Source organism: Notamacropus eugenii, chromosome 1, assembly GCF_028372415.1.
Source record: "Notamacropus eugenii isolate mMacEug1 chromosome 1, mMacEug1.pri_v2, whole genome shotgun sequence".
Taxonomy (NCBI): Eukaryota; Metazoa; Chordata; class Mammalia; order Diprotodontia; family Macropodidae; genus Notamacropus; species Notamacropus eugenii.
Window position 1 is genome coordinate 517063846 of NC_092872.1, and position 18693 is coordinate 517082538.

An 18693-nucleotide genomic window follows, 5' to 3' on the forward strand; every position below is an offset into this window, starting at 1 on the left:
CAGGGCTGTACAAAGTCATCAGAACGTCTGAATAAGGAGCTATTAGTGCTCCAAGCCAGGAGATTTGTATCCACAAATACATTAGGAAGACTATACAACATGGGTCAGAGAAAGAAAACATATTCTGTAATGACTGGTGATTTCCTCCTGAGGCAGGGGTGTGGAACCTGCAGCCTTGAGGCCACATGTGACCCTCTAGGTCCTCAAGTGTAGCTCTTTGACTGAATCCAAACTTCACAGAACAAATCCTTTTATTGAAGGAAGTTGTTCTGTGAAGTTTGGATTCAGTCAAAGGGCCTCACATAAGGACCTGGAGGCCACAGGTTTCCCACTCCTGTGAGGGATAGTGAGGCAGTGATTTGTCCTTTGAACATTAATAATAGAGAGGTTGGCTATACATGAATCCAGGACAGAGAATTTCCAAGGACACACATCTGGTCATTAACAGTAGGAATACATGATATTGTCAACAAGGAATTTAGAAAGCATGGACAAGTACAAAATCTTATGGAACAATTAAAGGTCCTTGTGGCAGTGGTGATGTTTTCATTGCTGCTGCCAATCCAGAAGACAAAAGCAGATTTGAGAAGCAGACAGCTGGTTAACAAAACAGTGTCTTCACATATAACCTACATCAAACTGCTTCCTGTCTCAGAGATGGTGGGAAGGAAGGGAGGGAGGAAAAAATTTGGAACCCAAAATTTTATTAAAAATGGATGTCAAAAATTGTCTTTATACGTAACTGGAAAAAATAAAATACTATCAAAAAAAGAAAATAGTGTCTTAGAATCAAATTTAGATTTCTGGACCATAGCTCAAAATATACAAACAAAGCACTCGTAAACATGATGGAGCGTTATCTAACAAGGGCTAGGAAGATTGTACAAGGTCTTTCACAGATTAAAGCTTAAAACTGCACCAAGACTTTTGGGATACTCAATATTTGCCTTGAATCTTGCAAATCTAATTAACAAACTTTAAACCAACATACGGAATCTGCCTTTGCTGTGCCCATCACATTGCTATGGAAAATAGCACAGGAACTGTGTATGGCAGGAGAGATTACTCAACATGCCAAAGGTTCTTGTGGCCCTGCCCTGACCTTGAATGGACTTCAGGCAATTGTAGAGGGATCACCTTGAGGAGATGCAGCATCAGAAAAGATCATCTGAGCAGAGGGTGTAGGCAGCTGGACCAGGAGCCCAGGACAAATGAAGACCTTCCTGGCTGAGCAGGCTTGAACCAGGAGGACAAGATAGTCACCACCCTTTTACTCCTCTGTTTCTCCCTCCAGGGATAAGCTAATATTTTTTTTTCCCTCTCTGTCTGTCAATACCTTTACTTTCTTTTTTCCCTTGTGTGTCCCTGGCTACTTCAGCCAGCACTGGGAGTTTTTGTTTGCCTATTTAATTTTACATTCCTGATATTAAAGTGATTGATATTTTAAACATCTATGGTCATCAAACCTAAGCTGTTTGCTTTGGTTGCTGACTCGCAGAGAGGGAGACCGAAAGGATTCCATTCTTTTCCAAGGGGAGGGCTAATGTTCCCTTCGGCACAGATGGGGAGAGTGGGGGTGGAGCTAAAGATAGAATGTATTGTTGTTTTTAGAGCTCTAAAAACTGCCTGGGTCTAAATTCTAACACCTTGACTCAATTTCCTTTTTCATTTGTATATACTTGAGTCAGGGGGAAACGAAAAGCAAAACCACAAACCAAAAAGTTATAAGAAGAGAACAACTTAGCTCCTGGTTACTTAGGAAACTAACGTAGCCCATAAAGGGAGGAAATGATGACTTTGCATACATCCCTTGGTCTGAGCTGGAGATCCACCCAGGTGCCAGCAAGCCTTAGTGAGACTGTCAATGCCTAGAGTGGCATTTCTTGAAGGTTTCTGGCTTCACTCATGCAGTCCCTCTGGTGGTTAGAAACAGGAGGGAAAAACAAAGAGAAAAGTGCCTCTATTTACATTCCAAGCTAGAAAGCAGAGTACCAAAATATAGAAAGACACGAGTGGTGTCCAGATTAGCACAGGAGATAAATGCAAAAAAGGAGTCAGCAAGAAAAACTCCTGGCCTCAGATGTTTATAAACAAATGCACCAAGTATGGGCTAAAAGGAGGTGAAATAAGGGTCCCAAAGGAAAGAAGCAAATTTGACTTCATAGGTATCATTGAGGCTTGTTGGAACAGGACCTTGACTTTAATACGGTGGTAATAGCATAAGCATTCTATGAGATTCAATCTAACTCAATTCAAAAAAACATTTATTATATCGTATTATATATAATATGATATGTTATTATATCATATTATATATAATATATATACTATTATTATAAGATCTTTACCTCCTCCCCCTTTCCATACACTGTTCCATTTGAATAAGGCATACCCTTCCAAAGCCATACTGAAGTCAAGAGTCCAACAAGCCTCAGTGATACCTATAAAGTCAAATTTGCTTCTTCGCTTTACAGCAACTAGGTGGCACAGTGGATAGAGTATCAGGCCTGGAGTCAGGAAGACCCAAATTCCAATCCAGTCTCAGACACTTAGTGTGACCCTGGGCAAATCACTTAACTTTGCCTCAGTTTTCTCATCTGTAAAATGAGCTCGAAAGGGAAATGGTAAATCACTTCAGTATCTATGCCAAGAAAACACCAAATGGAGTCACAAAGAGTTGGGCACAACTGAACGACATCTACTCATGTGATATCAATGGAGGAAGATTACTGTTATCTGCATGTAGTACAGTTCATCTAAAGAAAGAATAAAGGAATTTCGGAAACAGGTAACAAGCCTGGCAGTGAGGCCCGAAATAACGTCAGGTGGAGTTTCAGTTATCCAGGTTTTTGCCATACTGCTCTTTCAAAGCAGCTAAGAATATGAATTTTATCCTCAAGCAATGAGAGAAACTGCTAATCTGGATATGATTCACATTAAGGAGAAACTGGTTGCTCAGGTAGAAATAATAGGGACCTTGGAAAGAATGTAACTGCCTTATCTTAGAACTTGTGAGACAGGAGAAGTAAGCTTGGCATACTATAACATCCACCCTATTAGACTTCAGCACAATAGATTTTTAAAAGTTTAATAAAAGGATAGGTAGGGTCTCATGAATTGAAATCCTATAGGAGGTGTGTGTGTGTTTGTCCTTCGTTGCCAAAGAAGACCATGCCATCAGAGAAATGATGACATGACTTGCACTTGACTTTGTTTTGAGTGAGGGAGGGCTGTGTAGGTCACCAGCCTCACTTCTCCTCCAGAGCCATCTGAATCCAGTGACCAGATATTCATCAGGATGACTGGAGATAACCTAGGATGAGGCAGTTGGGGTTAAGTGACTTGCCCAAGGTCACACAACTAGTGTCAAGTGTCTGAGGTGAGATTTGAACTCAGGTCATCCTGACTCCTGCACTGGTGCTCTATCCACTGAACCACCTAGCTTCCCCATAGGAGAAGGTAGCCCAGCTTGAATGGAAAGATCTCTGTCTTAAAATTATGAAGTAAAATCCAGTGAGGAAGAAAAGAGAGATTTGTCTATAAAGAGAATTGTGAACAAGGAGAAAATAAATCCAGCAACTTGGATTATATTATTTTATTTTGGCTTTTCTATTCTTACTGATTATTTTTATGGAGTCTTTCAGAAGCCTTTTATTTTGATACCAATCATTTCCTGATGAATCCCCTCACCCCCTGAATACTCTCTTGTGATAAAACAAGAGTTGTCAACAAATACAGTAACATTTGACAGCATTTGCAATATTCTGTACCCATACTCTTCCATGTCTACACTGAATAGCCAATTCAGTTTTTAATTTTGTTATACTTTAATTTTTATTAACTGTATTTTTCCTTTGCCTTTTAACTTTTATTTAAACTTTTAATAATATCTCTTGGTTTTATATCACCTTTATTTCCAAAATAAATTCCTTGTCCTACTCTATCCATTGAGCCAATCTTCAAAGCGAAAAAAAAAAAGGCAGTTAAGAAAAGTTAACTAGCATATCAACTGAATCTGACAGTATAGACCATGTTCCCTACCACAGTCCTCTATAGTGTGCATATAAGAAAAGATAACAGAAGGATGATACAACCCTTGGTTGAGGCCAAGCTTGGTCAAATAATTACACAGCATTCAGTTGTGTTTCTTGTTCTATTTATATTTTTGTAGCCATTGTGCATACTGTTTTACTGATTCTACTTATTTTATCTATCAGTTCATACAAGTCTTCCCATGCTTCTCTAAATTCCTCATATTCATTGTTTTGTATGTTGTCACAATATTACATTACAATAATGCACCACAGTGTGGTGAGTATCCTCAATCGATATGTACATACTTTGTTTCAAGTTCTTTGCTACCAAAAAGTCCTCCTATGAATATTTTGTTGTATATGATACCTTTCTTTCTGTTTACCTCTATGAGGTATACTCCTAGCAATGAGATCTCTGTATATGGACATTTTTCTCTTTTTTAGGATAATTCAAATTGATTTCCAGAATGACTTGGACCAATTTTCAATTTCAGCATTAGCACATTTGGGGGTCTGTCCTTCTACAACTCCTCCAACACTGACTATTTTCATCTTTTGTCATCTTTTAGACAGCAAGTAGGGTGGCACACAGGAACACTAGGCCTGGAGAAAGAAGACCTGCATGCAAATCCAAAACGAAAGAAAAAGGGAGAAAGATTGGATTAAGAATTTACTAAGTTCTGGGGATATGAATACAAGAAAACAAGATGGTCCCTACTCTCAAAAAACATGTAACAGAAGCAGACAAAACATAAAAGGGATATGAAAAGCAAGTAAGGGGGGAGAAAAGTACTTTCATTAGAGCAAGGTAGCAGATGGGTAGGTGGAGCAGTCCAGAGAATGGGAGACTCTAGGGGTCAGATCCAGACTCTGAATCATTTGTATCACACTGTTTATGTCTTGGATAGCAGATACTTCTAAAAAATATTTTATGAAGTTTTCTACCCCCATTGGTAATTTCTCTTATCCTAGTATGCTGTTGTGTGTAACTATAGTTCAAATAACTTAAAAGTCTGAAAGACTTTGGAGATGGTTACTGTATCTTTAAGAGTGAGAGAAAAGAACTTTTGGAAATTAAATTGATTTTTTAAAAGGAGAAAAAAATCAAGTTGTTCATATCATATATAAAAATTAACAATTTAGAAACACTGTAAAGGAAATAAAGAAAATTACACAAAGCTGATAGTTTAAGAGAATGGATATTTACAAAAAGAGAAAATATCTAGATCAACAAAAGAAAAAACAGAGTATTCAAATAACCAATATCAGAAGAAAACAAAAGAAACTGAACAAGCCAGAAATGCTCCATGACTGGGTAGATTCACGAGCAAATTTTATCAAACAACCAAACAATGAACTCTAATACTACATAAACTGCACTAATAAGAGAAGGAACCCTAATAATCTTTTTCTATGATACAAATATGATCTTGTTACCTAAACCAGAGAGGCAGTGCAGAAAAGAAAAGCCCACTACCCCTAATGAACACTGATACAAAATTTTGAAATAAGATATTAGCTAATATAATGATAATCACCTATTAGAAATATTATACATTGTGACCATGTTTGGTTTATGTGAGGAATTCAAAGTTCATACAATATAACAATGACTATAAATATAATAAAGTAAACCATATTCTGAAAGGGCTTTTGAAAAACCCCAATACACATTTCTACTTAAAGAAACCTATAGCAATCATAGAACTAAATAGGCCTCTGAATAAACATTTATTTAAGCCCCAAGTAAATATTAGACAGAACGGGGAAAAACAGAGGACTTTCCAGTAAGATCATATTTCACAATAAGGATGTCTATTATCATTACTAATATTTAATGTAGTGCTAGAAAAGCTAGCTGGGGATCTTGGACTCTAGATATTACCTATTCTAATCCCATCATTCTACCCATGACACAAATAAAATCCTGAGAGGGAAATCCATTTATTCTCCTCTAAGATCACTGCGCAGATTAAGCTAGGATGCTATCTATTTTTTACTAATATTATTAATATCTTGAATTGGCAAAATATTTTTTACTTTAAGGTGCTCCAAATTATAGATTATAATGTCCTTGAGGCCTGGGACCTTGTCCTATTCATCTTTCCATCTCCAGGATCTATATTTTGGTGCTTAATAAAAGTTTGTTGAATTAAATATTAAAACTAAATTAATATCCTTGCCTTCACCCTGTGAGGCAAACAAGGTAGGTTGTGTATTACACTTAAATCCTTTTGGCATTCAAGGTCTGGCTGTCTTACTATGTATATTTATCTCTGAGTACTGTCAAAAGGAAGCTTCTAATTTTGAGTCAATCAAACTACTTTTCCACATAGCCCCACTCACTACATATCATTCAGTTCAATTTATCAAACATTGTTAGCAATGAGGAAGATGCAAAGATAATAAGATAAAATGCTTTCCCTCAAAGAGCTTACAATCTACTAAACGATACCTAACACACGGACAGCTGTGTACAAATTCATACACTTCCATTAATTTGCTCTTACTGCTTTTCCTGCCAGGAATGCTTCTTATTTTTATCCAAATAATAACTATACTTTCAAAGCTCATTACACACACACACACACACACACACACACACGATCTCAATTGAATTTTACAAGGCACATATTATAGGTGCATATTGTCTTCATTTTCTTGATGAGGAAACAAATTGGGATAAACTAAATGACTCACTGATGGTCAGTGTAGAAAGTAGGACTTGATCTCAGGTCTTCCAGACTCTGCTTTTCTGGGTGATGGGAAAACCTGCTGGCTATCAATGTGGGCATTCTTCCCCTCACTCCCCACTCTGCCCGCCCCCCCCCCCCCAAGCCCCACAACCTATGAAGCCATCAGGGATGGTCAGGCTGCAGGAAGACCCACCACCACCAGAAGCACCCTCCCCACTTCCCTCAACCTCTACCCCTACCTTGCAGGATAATGCAAGGGCAATACCAGAACCCATTCAAGATCCCAGGCTGTGGTAAGATCTGTCACCATCAGGGGCACCCTCCTTTCTTGCCTTGTCTCCTTCCCTCCACAGCACAGAACAGCCCCAGAAGCCACTGGGGTCCCATTCTGAAACTTTCCATTAGCCCTATAGCTGAACACTTTTATAATCAATCTCCCCCAATTAGCATCTGAGCTCCTTGAGCGACTGCATCACTTTTTCTATTTGTATCCCCAGAGCGTTTCATGTAGAAAGTATTTAATAAATGCTTTTTCATTTTCTTCCCACTCTTCAAGGGTGGGTCAGGTCCTTCCACCTTCAAAAAGCCTTCAGATTAGTCCAATCCTCAGTGATTTCTTCCTTCTCTGAAATTCTCACTTTAACACTTGGGGACCTTCAAACAGGGCTCGATAACCACTGGTTTGAGATGCTATTGATGGGATCTGCTCAGAGGTAGGCTTGAATGACCTTGGGCTCAGAGAAGAGCCTTCTGATAGCTGTCAGAAATGATCTGTCCTTTCTTTAAATTTGTCTTAAGCAGTGTGTTGTGGGAAGAATGGCCTTGGGAGTCAAGAGACCTGGCATTAAATCTTGCTTTATTCACTGTGTGATCACAGGCCAGTCATTTAGCCTCTTGGGGACTTAATTTTGCTATTTGCACTCTCTTCCTGAGATGGTTGCTTTAAAGTGCTTCATAAATGTCAAGTGCAATTGAAATGTTGCAGCACTACTTGTTTTATGCTCATGGTTTGGCCTGAATTACAGTTATTACATAGTGATTGCATACTTATGCATACGTAGGGCAGCTCTCCCTCTCAGATTATAATCTCCCTGAGGGTAGGGGCAATGATTTTTCTCTCTTCTGGAATTAAGCACTTAATGGTTACTGGAGTGGATTCCACAAGTTCTTACCTCCCTCCTGAATTTGCTTTTCCAAATACTTAGTAAATTCCTCCAACCTAGCCTCCAGGAGCCTTGTCTTGACCTTAGACGTTTCTGCCATCCTGCAATCTTAGCACCTAACAAGTCCATCAAAGTACAGTGTGAAAGTACTGGATCTAGCATCAGAAGATCCTTGAACATTCCTCTTCACTTGCCTGAGCCTATTTTCTCATCAATAAAATGAAAACAAAAATACTTGCACTACTTACCTCAGGTATTGTTAGAAGCACATGATAAACTGTATTTAATATCAGCTATCCTTATTGGCAACTCATAAATACTGGTCAAGTTAATTATAGCTACTTCAGAATACAATCCCACTGGACAGTATGCCCCCCAATTCCCTTTTGCCTACTTCTGATCATCCTGTGGACTAACTGAAGTTTCAGTCACTTCACAGTCTCATTCTGATCGAACATAAGCAGTAAAGTTCAATGTACCAACTAAGTCCATTAAAATACAATTTCCAGTGAGGTTGTTGAAGGCAGGCAAGAAGGACTGTAGAATAGTCAAAGCTGGGCCAGGACCTTTACAATTCATCTAATCCAATCATCTCATTTTATAAATGTAGAAGTGTCAGAGAGATCAATGATTTTGCCCAAAGTCTAGTGCTCTTCCTATTGCATGATACTGCCTTATTAGGCTTCTGGCAAGACCGCCTCCAGCTCTCTACCATGAATTTGAAGTGTAGCTCACTGAAAAATTAAAAAACAACTCAAACCAAATGACAAATATTTTCAGATTTACTTCATGCTGTTTATCTATGCACTATAGGAAAGGTTTTAAGGAAAAGACCAGGCCATTAATTTACTGTAAACTGCCTGCCATGCAAAAGTGAAGTCTGTGAGCGTTACAGTCACATCAGTAACTCCAAGATATTACAGAGCCAGGTTAATAACTCAAAATTCTGCTTTAGACTTAGCAAGAGTACTGGAATTGGGAGCAACAACATTTGGGGGGGGGGGGGAAGGGAAGCAATTAGGGTTAAGGCACTTGCCCAGGGTCACACAATAGGGAGTGTCTGAGGCAAGATTTTAACCCAGGTCCTCCTGACTCCAAGGCCAGTGTTCTCTCCATTGTACCACCTAGCTGCCCCAAGAACACTTGAACTTGGGAGTCACAAGACCTGGATGCAAGTAGGGCTTTACCACTTACTAGGTGTGTGATTTGGGGAAAGTTATTTCCTCTCAGTTTCCATTTCCTAATTTACAAAGTGGGGAGAAGATTACTCACATGATTAGCAGATGAGACATTAATAAAGCACAGTGCCTGACACCCTGTAGGTACTTGATAAATGCTTATTCCCTCCCCTTCCCCACAAATATACATCATAGGTTTGCTATATGGAAGGTATATGTTACTATTTCTTCAAAAGCAAGCTCTGTAGTTTCAGCACAGTACTTGAGTTCTGAAGTTTTCCATTGGTCATAAGTCATTCCATGAATTAGTAGGACAGGAGGAAGACCAACCATCTGATGGCCAACCTTTTGGTGATAAGCTTCTCTGAACTTTACACTAGGTTGATCCACAGACAAGAATGTTGCCACAGCCATGCTCAAAGCCTTTCCGCTGGGACCAACCAAAGCTCAAGTTTTACTGACATGACCATTGAAAACCTGAGGTTACCCACACCCCTGAGCCATCAGACGAGAATCTTAGTAGATTATTAAGGATTGTTAAGTAAACAGTCTTATATGGTTGGGCAGAAAATGGCATTAAGATAGTGACATTGGGGAAAGTGAGTGATAGTCAAGAAAGCTGCAGCCTCCCACATTTCTACCCCTAGAACTCACACAGTAAGTCAAAATAACATGTAGAAAATTTAATAAATTATTAAATTTATTTATATTTTGACTTTTAAAAGTCTGAACAAGATAAAATTCTTATTTTCTGAAAGATTTTCTTACAAGAAATATAATGAAGTGCACTTAAGATTAATACAAGAAAACTAGAATCAAGTTGATCCCTCTGCCCAGTGAATGTGATATGCTCTAGTCAAAACTTTTAAACCCCAAAGTTTGGACACATTTTTTTCCTATCTAACCTCTAGAGAGTTATATAGCTTGCTGCAGCGTCAAAGTGAAATTTCTCTAGAACTTATAGTAACAATATTAACTCTGGGATCCAACTGTGGCAAAGAAGGCCTAAAAAGATAAAACTAAACCACTAGCACTTGGAGTTACATAGGCTTTCAGGAAGCAACTGGCATTTATGGATGCTACTTAAACCCAGCAGAAAAGGCAGGATAGCAGCATACAGGCCCAAAGCATGTCTGGTTACCTGGAATATCACTCACTGACTAGATTAAATCTAGCAGTCAGACATGAAGTCTAAAGAACCAGATCAGATTCAGAACCAGATCAAAATCTGATCTGGTTCTACCCTCCTTTTGCTCATTAGGAGGCAAGCAGAGCGCAGCTCTTACAGAAGAGGCTCAAAGCACTTTGGCCTTGTGCTTATTAATATTAGCAAAGTATGATGAACTTCAAGTTCCCTGAACAGTTTCCAAAGCAGGTTTCCTAGAATAAAAAAGAAATATGAATCTCGAAATCCAGATGATTAATAAAACATTTCTACTCTGTGCAAAGAACTTCTATTTACAATGTTCTGAATATTAGGGGATTCTTTAGCCTGCGGCTAATACTTTGCTTCGATATCACCTCCAGACAACAGAATCTGCCTGAGGGCATTCTGATTTCTTACATTTTACATTGAATGAAAAATGACATTTCATACATGGATTTCTGTTGAAACTGATGTCACAAAGGAATCATTCGAGAAATAAAAAATGTTTCAGTTTATATAATTTACTTTTAGAAAAAAAACAAGCGCTCTGATCTCTTTCCGCTTCAGTTTCCTTTACAAAACTCTAGTGGTCTGAAATTTTTAATGCTTTGCTACATGGGGTATTAGGTCAAGAATGTACAGAGACCACAAATAAGGAGGGTTAATATCAGGTAAGAACAACTGAAAATACTATAGTAGTCTGGGGGAAAATGTCCTGTCCATTTATAAAGATTCACAATTTTACTCTTCAATTCTAGAAACATTTACTTTTGCAGATAATATGGGTTACATCTTATCCAATGTCGTCATAGGCATTGAACTTAAGACTATGAATTAGTTGGAATTCTAGAGGTGTGCTTGAGTTGTATGGAAAGGTAATAAAAAATTATCATTCGTAACACTATAAATCTAAATACCCTTAAAAGGGCTTTCAAGAACACTTATAAGAAAATTAATCCCAGTCTTAGGGCAGATAGGGCCAAGGACTAGAGGTCATCCTAGCTCAAAGTCGAATCAAACACTCAATGCTTTATCATAGCTCCATGGGCAAGAAAAAAAAATAACAAGACTTTCTACTATATCTCAATTCTGCTAAAATCCTCCAGAATGGGACTCTAGCTTATAGGAAGTAACCAGTACATACTGGAAGGGATGAAAATAAAAAATCAGGAAAGGTGAAGGGAAAAATACACCAGTTATCATTGCAGAAAAGAGATGCAGAAATCAGAAGTGCAATATGACAAAACCTGCCAAAAAGAAGGGAGCAAAGATGGGATCTAAGCATTTCAAGGACCAGAAAAAAAAAGAGGGCTCTGACCATGATCCTTGCTATAATCATGCCCATTAAAAAAGATGTTGCTGCTTCTATTTCTTCTATGTAAACCTTAGAACTCTGAAACATAAGTTTTGAGTTCATTTATCTATCAAGGAACGTAGCAAAGCCTGTTTCATCATGTCATCTTCATCCACATCATAATCCTGAGGACAAAAACAGAGTATTATGCAACATGAAATCTCAGCAACAAGATGGTGATAATCATGTAGTAGTAACGAGGGACAGGGGGGATGAGCATGATTGTACTTAGTTAAGATGAAAATTATACAAATTTCCTCTATAAAAGGGCAAAAGAAATTTAAGAACTGTATTAAGCAATCAACAAGTATTTAAGACAAAAGTGAAATACTCCCTACCCTCAAGGAACTTTCACCCTCCAGAAGGAAACATACACAAAGTATAAACCAGATTAATGTGAGGGGTGGGAGGGGTGGAGGCTGGAGAAACAGGGCACTAACAGCACAGCTTTTATGGAATTAGTAACATTAGCTTGGCTCATTTTACTTTAAGGCAAGAGAGCAATCCACCTGGCATTTTTTTAAATTAATTACTGAAATAAAATTATTTCACAGTTCTATAGTACTTTACCATTTACAAAGTGTTTTTCCTCTATGAGGGAAGTTGTAAAAGTATAATTACCTCCATTTTTCAGATGAGGAAACTGAGACTTGAAGAGGCAAAATACCTAAAGTCACTCATCTATTAAGGGGAGAAGCTAGGGCTCAAGTCAGAATTTCCTGATTCCTATTTCAGTGCTTTTTCATTGCACTATCTCTCCTGTGTTTAGCCCATCATCACAACCTGAGTTATCACCTTGTAGTGCTATGACACAATTTAAGGTAAACTTGCATTCATCAGGCTGTGTAAGTGTAGTTTTCATGTCATGCATGATATGTTAAATTCCTCTTTCTTTTTTAAAAATAAAATTTTTTTTGCTGTTCAGTCACTTCAGTCATGTTGGATTATATTTGGTGTTTTCTTGGCAAAGATACTGGAGTGGTTTGTCACTAATTTCTCCAGCTGATTTTAGAGGAAACTGAGGCAAACTGGGTTAAGTGACTTGCCCAGGGTCACACAGCTAAGCAAATATCTGAGGCAGACTATGAATTCAAGAAGATTAGTCTTCCTGATTCTAAGTCCGGTATTCTATTCACCATGCCACCTAGCTGCCAACTTTACTAAATTTTTTTTAAGCTTCTAGTATTTCTTAATTTAATGGATTTTTTGCTTTCAATTCTGCTCATCTTTCTTTGATTTTCAGAAATTCTATTTCAGTGACTGGAAGTTTTTTTTAAAAATGTTATTCCCTAGGTTTTTCATTTTTTTATTTTTATTTTTTTAGTTGTATGCCCAATTCATTGACATGTTCTCTTTTATTGATGAGCATGTTTACAGAGCCAAAGGAGACCTCTGGACACGTCAGACCTCTTAGTTGCCATTATCTTTGATGAAATTATTTACTATTTCTATATTTATTCTCTGACTCATCAATTCCTAAGGATTAACTTACTAAGTTTGTAGTTATGAATGCTCAATATTTCTGCTTTTCTGCATTTATTTGTGAGGTTTTTATGTCCTAGTACAACATGGATAATTTTTGTAAAGCTGCTATATTGAGAAATATATTTACTCTTTCCTATTCCTATTTACTAATCATATCAGAAATCTAGCAATATCTAAAAATTAAACTCAAGTTAAATTAACTTAGTTCACTTTAAAAATTCAATACAGGTCCATAATTTTCTTCTTGCCTTTTTTGGGGTTAGATTTGTCTAGATCTGAAAAGAGAACACTCAGGTCTCCAAATACTATAGTTTTTAAACTTCATTTCTCCCTTTAATTCACTTAACTTTTAAGTATTTAAAAATGGTATGCCATTAAGGGCATACATTTTAAGTACTGATATTAATTCACTGTCAATTTTGCCTTTTAACATAGTGTAGCTTCCTTAGTGGTTGTTTTTTTAAGTAGGTACATTTTTACTGTTGCATTGTCTAAAACTATGACTACTCCTGCTTGATTACAGGGAAAATGTAACAGATTTTTCTCTGTTTTCTCCATTATTTAAACCTAAGTGTGAATCTTTATGCTTCAAGTGTATTTCTTGTAAAGAATATATTGCTGAATTCCACTTTCTAATTTGTTCTGCCATACTCCCATTTTATGGCTGAATACACCTCATTTACATTTACTGTGGTGATCATTAACTATTTCCCTCCATTTCTATACTCTAGACTTTTCTTTTTGCCTTGCTTCCTGCCCATATCTACAAAGAAGAGAGGAGAGACAAGAGTGTGCTCAGTACCCATAATGTAGTTTGAAACAATCTTCTTCTACCCTGTCCTTCTTCTCTTCCCCTCTCTTATAGTCCAAATCATTGTTTCTTACCATTCCTTTCTTTCCATTTTAAAGCCACTTTTACAATCCACCCTCCAAGGTTATAATTTATTTTGCTTATGACTAATTCCTCCCTGAATCTATCACTTATGTTCATCCCTTCACTCCTTCCCCTTCTCCCCTCAAGTTCAAGATATTTTTACATAAAACTTTGTGTGTATTCTACTCTCCTTTGATAAGGTTAGATGCAAGCGACATTCAAGTGATACCTCATCCCCTCCACAACCTTCCCCTCCCTTTCTGTAATATATTCTTTTAAGCCTAAGACAGTAAGTTAGTGCACCTCTCCTCCCTTCTTTTTCTTTTCCTTCCCTCTTTTAAGAAACATAACAAAACCCCTCCCAAACCCTCTCTGTTATTTTTTAATTCTATGACTCCTGCTTACAATATATTAAGTTCCTAAAATTTCCCAACTTGGCTCTGTGGGAAGACAAACATGGCTTATGATAAAAGCCAATTAATTAGCCTTAAAGGTGACTAAATTCTTCCAGACTAGGGCAGCAATACCCACTTTCCAATGTAAAATAAATAAAAGCTCTGCATATCAAAAGACAATGGACACCCAACTATGGAAAAACCAAGAGCAATTAATTTTTTTTACTATTTCTTCCTTCTGCTAACTGATTATGTATTTCAGGTCCTGCTATCTGGAATAATGTACTACATGAACTATAGTTCTTAAAAGAGGCAATAGTGTAACATATTAGGGGAAAGACGTTGAACATACAACAATCCTGATGGATTTCTTCAATGTTTTCTTCAAAAGAATACAGATGATTCTGTAGGAAAGTTTCTAGCTTGGAAACATCACTCACCACAAAAGTATCATAGGAAAACTGATGTCTGCGCTGAATGTGATCCATGAAGTTAGCACTCCGGTAATTAGGGTCTCCCCAGGGCATTGAGGCACAAATTGGACAAACCTTTAAACCAAGAAAAAAAAAATCATAAAATTCTAGACCAAGAGTCTGAATCTTATTTATCTAGTCTAACAACCCATTTTATAGACAGGGAAACTAGGTTTCTTAACTCTCACTCCAGTACTTTTTCCAGTGCTAAATTATGAGCCTCTCAAAATGTCATTTCCAAAATATAAACAGGCATTACATCATGTTAAGTAATGAACACACTTTTATTTCCAACATCTAGCACGTCTGATACAAAAAACATGCTTAATAAATGCCTACTGATTAAGTAGAAACACAAAACAAAAAATACAAGATGCTATAAGGTTCTATATAACAAACTGCCAACGTGAGTATACAGGTAGCATGTGCCCAAGTCACAGAAGCAAGAAAGCACTGTATGCTGTGATAGCTTTGTAGAGGAGGGATAAGAACTGGGCTTTGAAACACAGACAGGATTGGAGCAGGCAAATAAAAGGGAGAGAACACCAACAGGGGATGGAGAATGAAAGAAAGAACAGCCCCCCAATATAGCTATATCTAAGAGCATCAGTCAATTGTGAATCCAGGAAAAAGCTGATGACATCATTCAATTAAGAGGCAAATTATCAATTACAATATATGAGATGGGACTAATCTTTACTGCCAATTTGTTATTTCAGTCATGTCAGATTCTTCATGACCCCATCTGGGGTTTTCTTGGCAAAGATATTAGAGAGGTTTGCTATTTCCTTCTCCAGCTCATTTTACAGATGAGGAAACTGAGGCCAACAGGGCTAAGCGAACTTGCCCAGGATCATACAGCTCGTGTTTGAGGCCAGAATTGAATGCAGTAAGATGAGTCTCCCTGAGTCCAGGACTGGCACTCTATCCTTCTCACTACCTAGCTGCCCATAATGCCAATAAGATGGAGCAAATCTGAACATTTGAAAAAAAAAAATCAAAGGGACAATAACAGCCTGATCAGTCCACTCCCCTTGGAATTATCTTTGATCATCAGTCTAAATATTCACACTAAAAATTTTCCATGAGTATAAATCAAGTGTAAAGAAATCCACATTACCACTGAGTTAGTGTCCATGCTATGGTACATTTTGCAGTGTTCAGCTAGTCCTTCCTGATCAAAGTTCTTCTCAGGACAGTAAGGACATGGAAAGGTATATCGGTTTGGGATATTCCTATTGAGAGAGAGGGAAAAATCACCTATACAAATCAACAATCACACAACTAGAAAACCAAGTTACATTTCAACAAATATTTATTAAAGTGCATATCGTGAAAAATTCTATGTTAAGTATTTTAGGAAAATTATATGCTACAAAATTCATTTATTGTGCCATGACAAAGATGATGTTGAGAAGAAGGGTATAACAGTAAGAGTACTATATGCCTGAAGTCAGGAGACTTGACTTCAAATCTAGATTAAGCAATCATGAATAAGTCACTTAATTTCTCTAAGCCTCAGTTCCTCTGTCTAAAAAACAGGGATTAAAATTCTGGCACTCCCTACTTCAAAGACCTGTAATGAGGAAGGTACTCCGAAAATCTTAACAGGTTTGTAAAGAGAAAAATCTTAACAGATCATGTAAATATCATTTATAATTAAGATTTTTATGCTAGACACACACAGTAACTACGTTTTCCACCTCCAACAAAGCTTAGATCAAGCTTTTCATGACATGAGTATCAAATTACAGTTAACTTAAGTAAACTCATAAAACATTAAATCATCTAGCCCTTTCTCCCTAATGTACAGATGAGGAAAATTAGGTTTACCAAGAATATAACTTCCTTAGGGTCAGTCAACAAGTTAGTGGCAAAGATAAAGCCAGAACCCAGAACTCCCAATTCCCAGTCTAGTACTAAATAAAACATAAACACCAAACAGCTGAAACTACTGAAACACCTATACTTGTACCTTCTTGAAGTTATTAAGACACTTGAAAATACTGTGTCTAACACCTTTGGTTCATTTAAAATAATTCTCAGGTAAAAGTATAAGACTTATGAAAACTACAAGGAATCCCAAATAGAAAAGGAATAACTGAGTGATAACACATTTACCTCGGTTGATATGCCATATCCTGAGTGGTAGCCTTAACACCCTCCATTAGGTAGCTCTGATACTTGGCACAGGAAGCCACATGGTTACGCATTTTTGATAGCAACAGCTAGAGAATCAATTTGAAGAAGCAAATTAGAATACTTAAAGGAGGAAAAGAATTACTGTTTTGCCCAAGGGGTTTAGGTCCTTTTTTCAGAGAAAGGAGAAAGCAATTGGAATCAAAAAGTCAAAAATAAAGGTATCAGACACAAGTCTGGGTAAAGCAGCACTTGCCTTAGCTTACTCACAATTCTCAGGTTATTCAACAATTGAAGGTACCCATCCTAGAATCACTATACAAAAGACCTAGGAAATTTAGGGATTAACTAATCCAAACCCTTCCCTTTACATAGAAGGGAAGTCATAGAAGAAAGTGAGACCAAGACAAAAGAATCAACCTGCCTAATATCACAAGCCTAGGTTTTCTCTTGTCAGAAAAGTCTAATGTTTAATTCATTCAATAACCATGAAGTACCTACTGTATGTGAGAAATTGTACTAGGTACTGATGTAAACCCTACTATAAAGAAGCTTAATTACTAATGGGGAGAAAGACACACACATATAATTATGATATAAGAGAGTAATAAATACAAAGGAAAGATTCACACAAAATGCTATATGGAATTTGAGGAAGAAAAGATCACTTTCACATAGACATATAATGTCAGAAAATACTTCATGGAGGAGTTGGCACCCAAGGTGGAGCCTTGAAGGGAGTAAATTCAATAACTTGAGGGGAGGCAGGTTGGGGTGGGGGGAGTCTATTCTAGATAGATGTGGGGAAAGGTCATGTCACAGACTGTGTTCTCAAGAGCTTCTAATCTAAGACAGAAAGAAGAATGTTACTAATGCAAGTTCAGGCCAAGTGCTAGAGAGAAATTTGAAGACTGAGGGCTACACAGGGTATGTGACTGAGCAAAGTTAGTCCTTAAGGAAGTGAGGGAATTTCAATAGATGAAAACAGGAGGGAGGGATTAATCCATTTTAGGAAGAGAATAGCAAAATAAGTAACACAGGAGAACTCAAGAAAAGAACGGGAGTAATCCAGTCTTGCTGGAATGAAGAAGGTATGAAGTAGTAAGATATAATGCTGGAAAGATAGGTTGTACCCAGACTGATATTTTTCCATGCCAGAACCTAGGCCTATATTTTAATTCAGGAATCAATGAGAAGCCACTTACAAGTTTTTGAGGAGAGAACATGACCAACTAAAGACTATACAGTCAGCCAAGTAAAAAATGAATGTGAGAAGGGATAGACTAAAGTAGGAAGACAAGTTAGGCAACAACAATCTAGATAAGAGGTGATAGGGACCTGAACAAGGCTGTCTGCAGGAGTGGGAAAGGGGATAGAGTAAGATATTTCACAAATCACTAGGACTTGGCAATTGTTTGGATGTGAGGGATGAAGAAAAGTTATACAACTGGTAGCAACATCAAAAGGAAAATACTAAAAAATATCAACATCAAAAGGAAAATACTAAGAAAATACTAAAAGGGATTTATTACAGGAGTGAGGGTGGCAAGGAACTGAACGCAGTGAGGGCAGACTACTCTTGTAGAAGCTTGGCAGTTAAGAAAGAAAACTAGCTAAGTAGCAAAAAAAAAAAAAAAAAAAAAAAAGGAGGGGATTTTTTTGTTTTTGTTTTAGGATAAAGATCTGATTGCTATAGACTTAAGGAAAAGCCCCACTAGAGAGGAAAAGAACTCTGATTAAAGTCACAGAAGAGAA

General features: G+C 37.3%; 1 protein-coding gene across 3 annotated transcripts in view; it reads right to left on the reverse strand.

The window, feature by feature from the left end:
- RNF114 (ring finger protein 114) overlaps positions 1-18693 on the reverse strand; it is a 37394-nt gene that overhangs the window by 13382 nt on the left and 5319 nt on the right. For 2 of the 3 annotated variants that reach the window (XR_011972351.1, XM_072633579.1), the window contains exons 3-5: positions 16921-17027; positions 15920-16034; positions 14767-14874 (exon numbers count right to left, since the gene is read on the reverse strand). Coding sequence is in view for 2 of the 3 variants with exons in the window: in XM_072633579.1 (XP_072489680.1) it covers positions 14767-14874; positions 15920-16034; positions 16921-17027 (330 nt within the window). In the remaining variant the exon portion in view is untranslated. Of the gene's footprint in view, positions 1-9753; positions 11698-14766; positions 14875-15919; positions 16035-16920; positions 17028-18693 lie in introns of those variants that run through there. The other variant, XM_072633578.1, reaches the window with a different exon arrangement.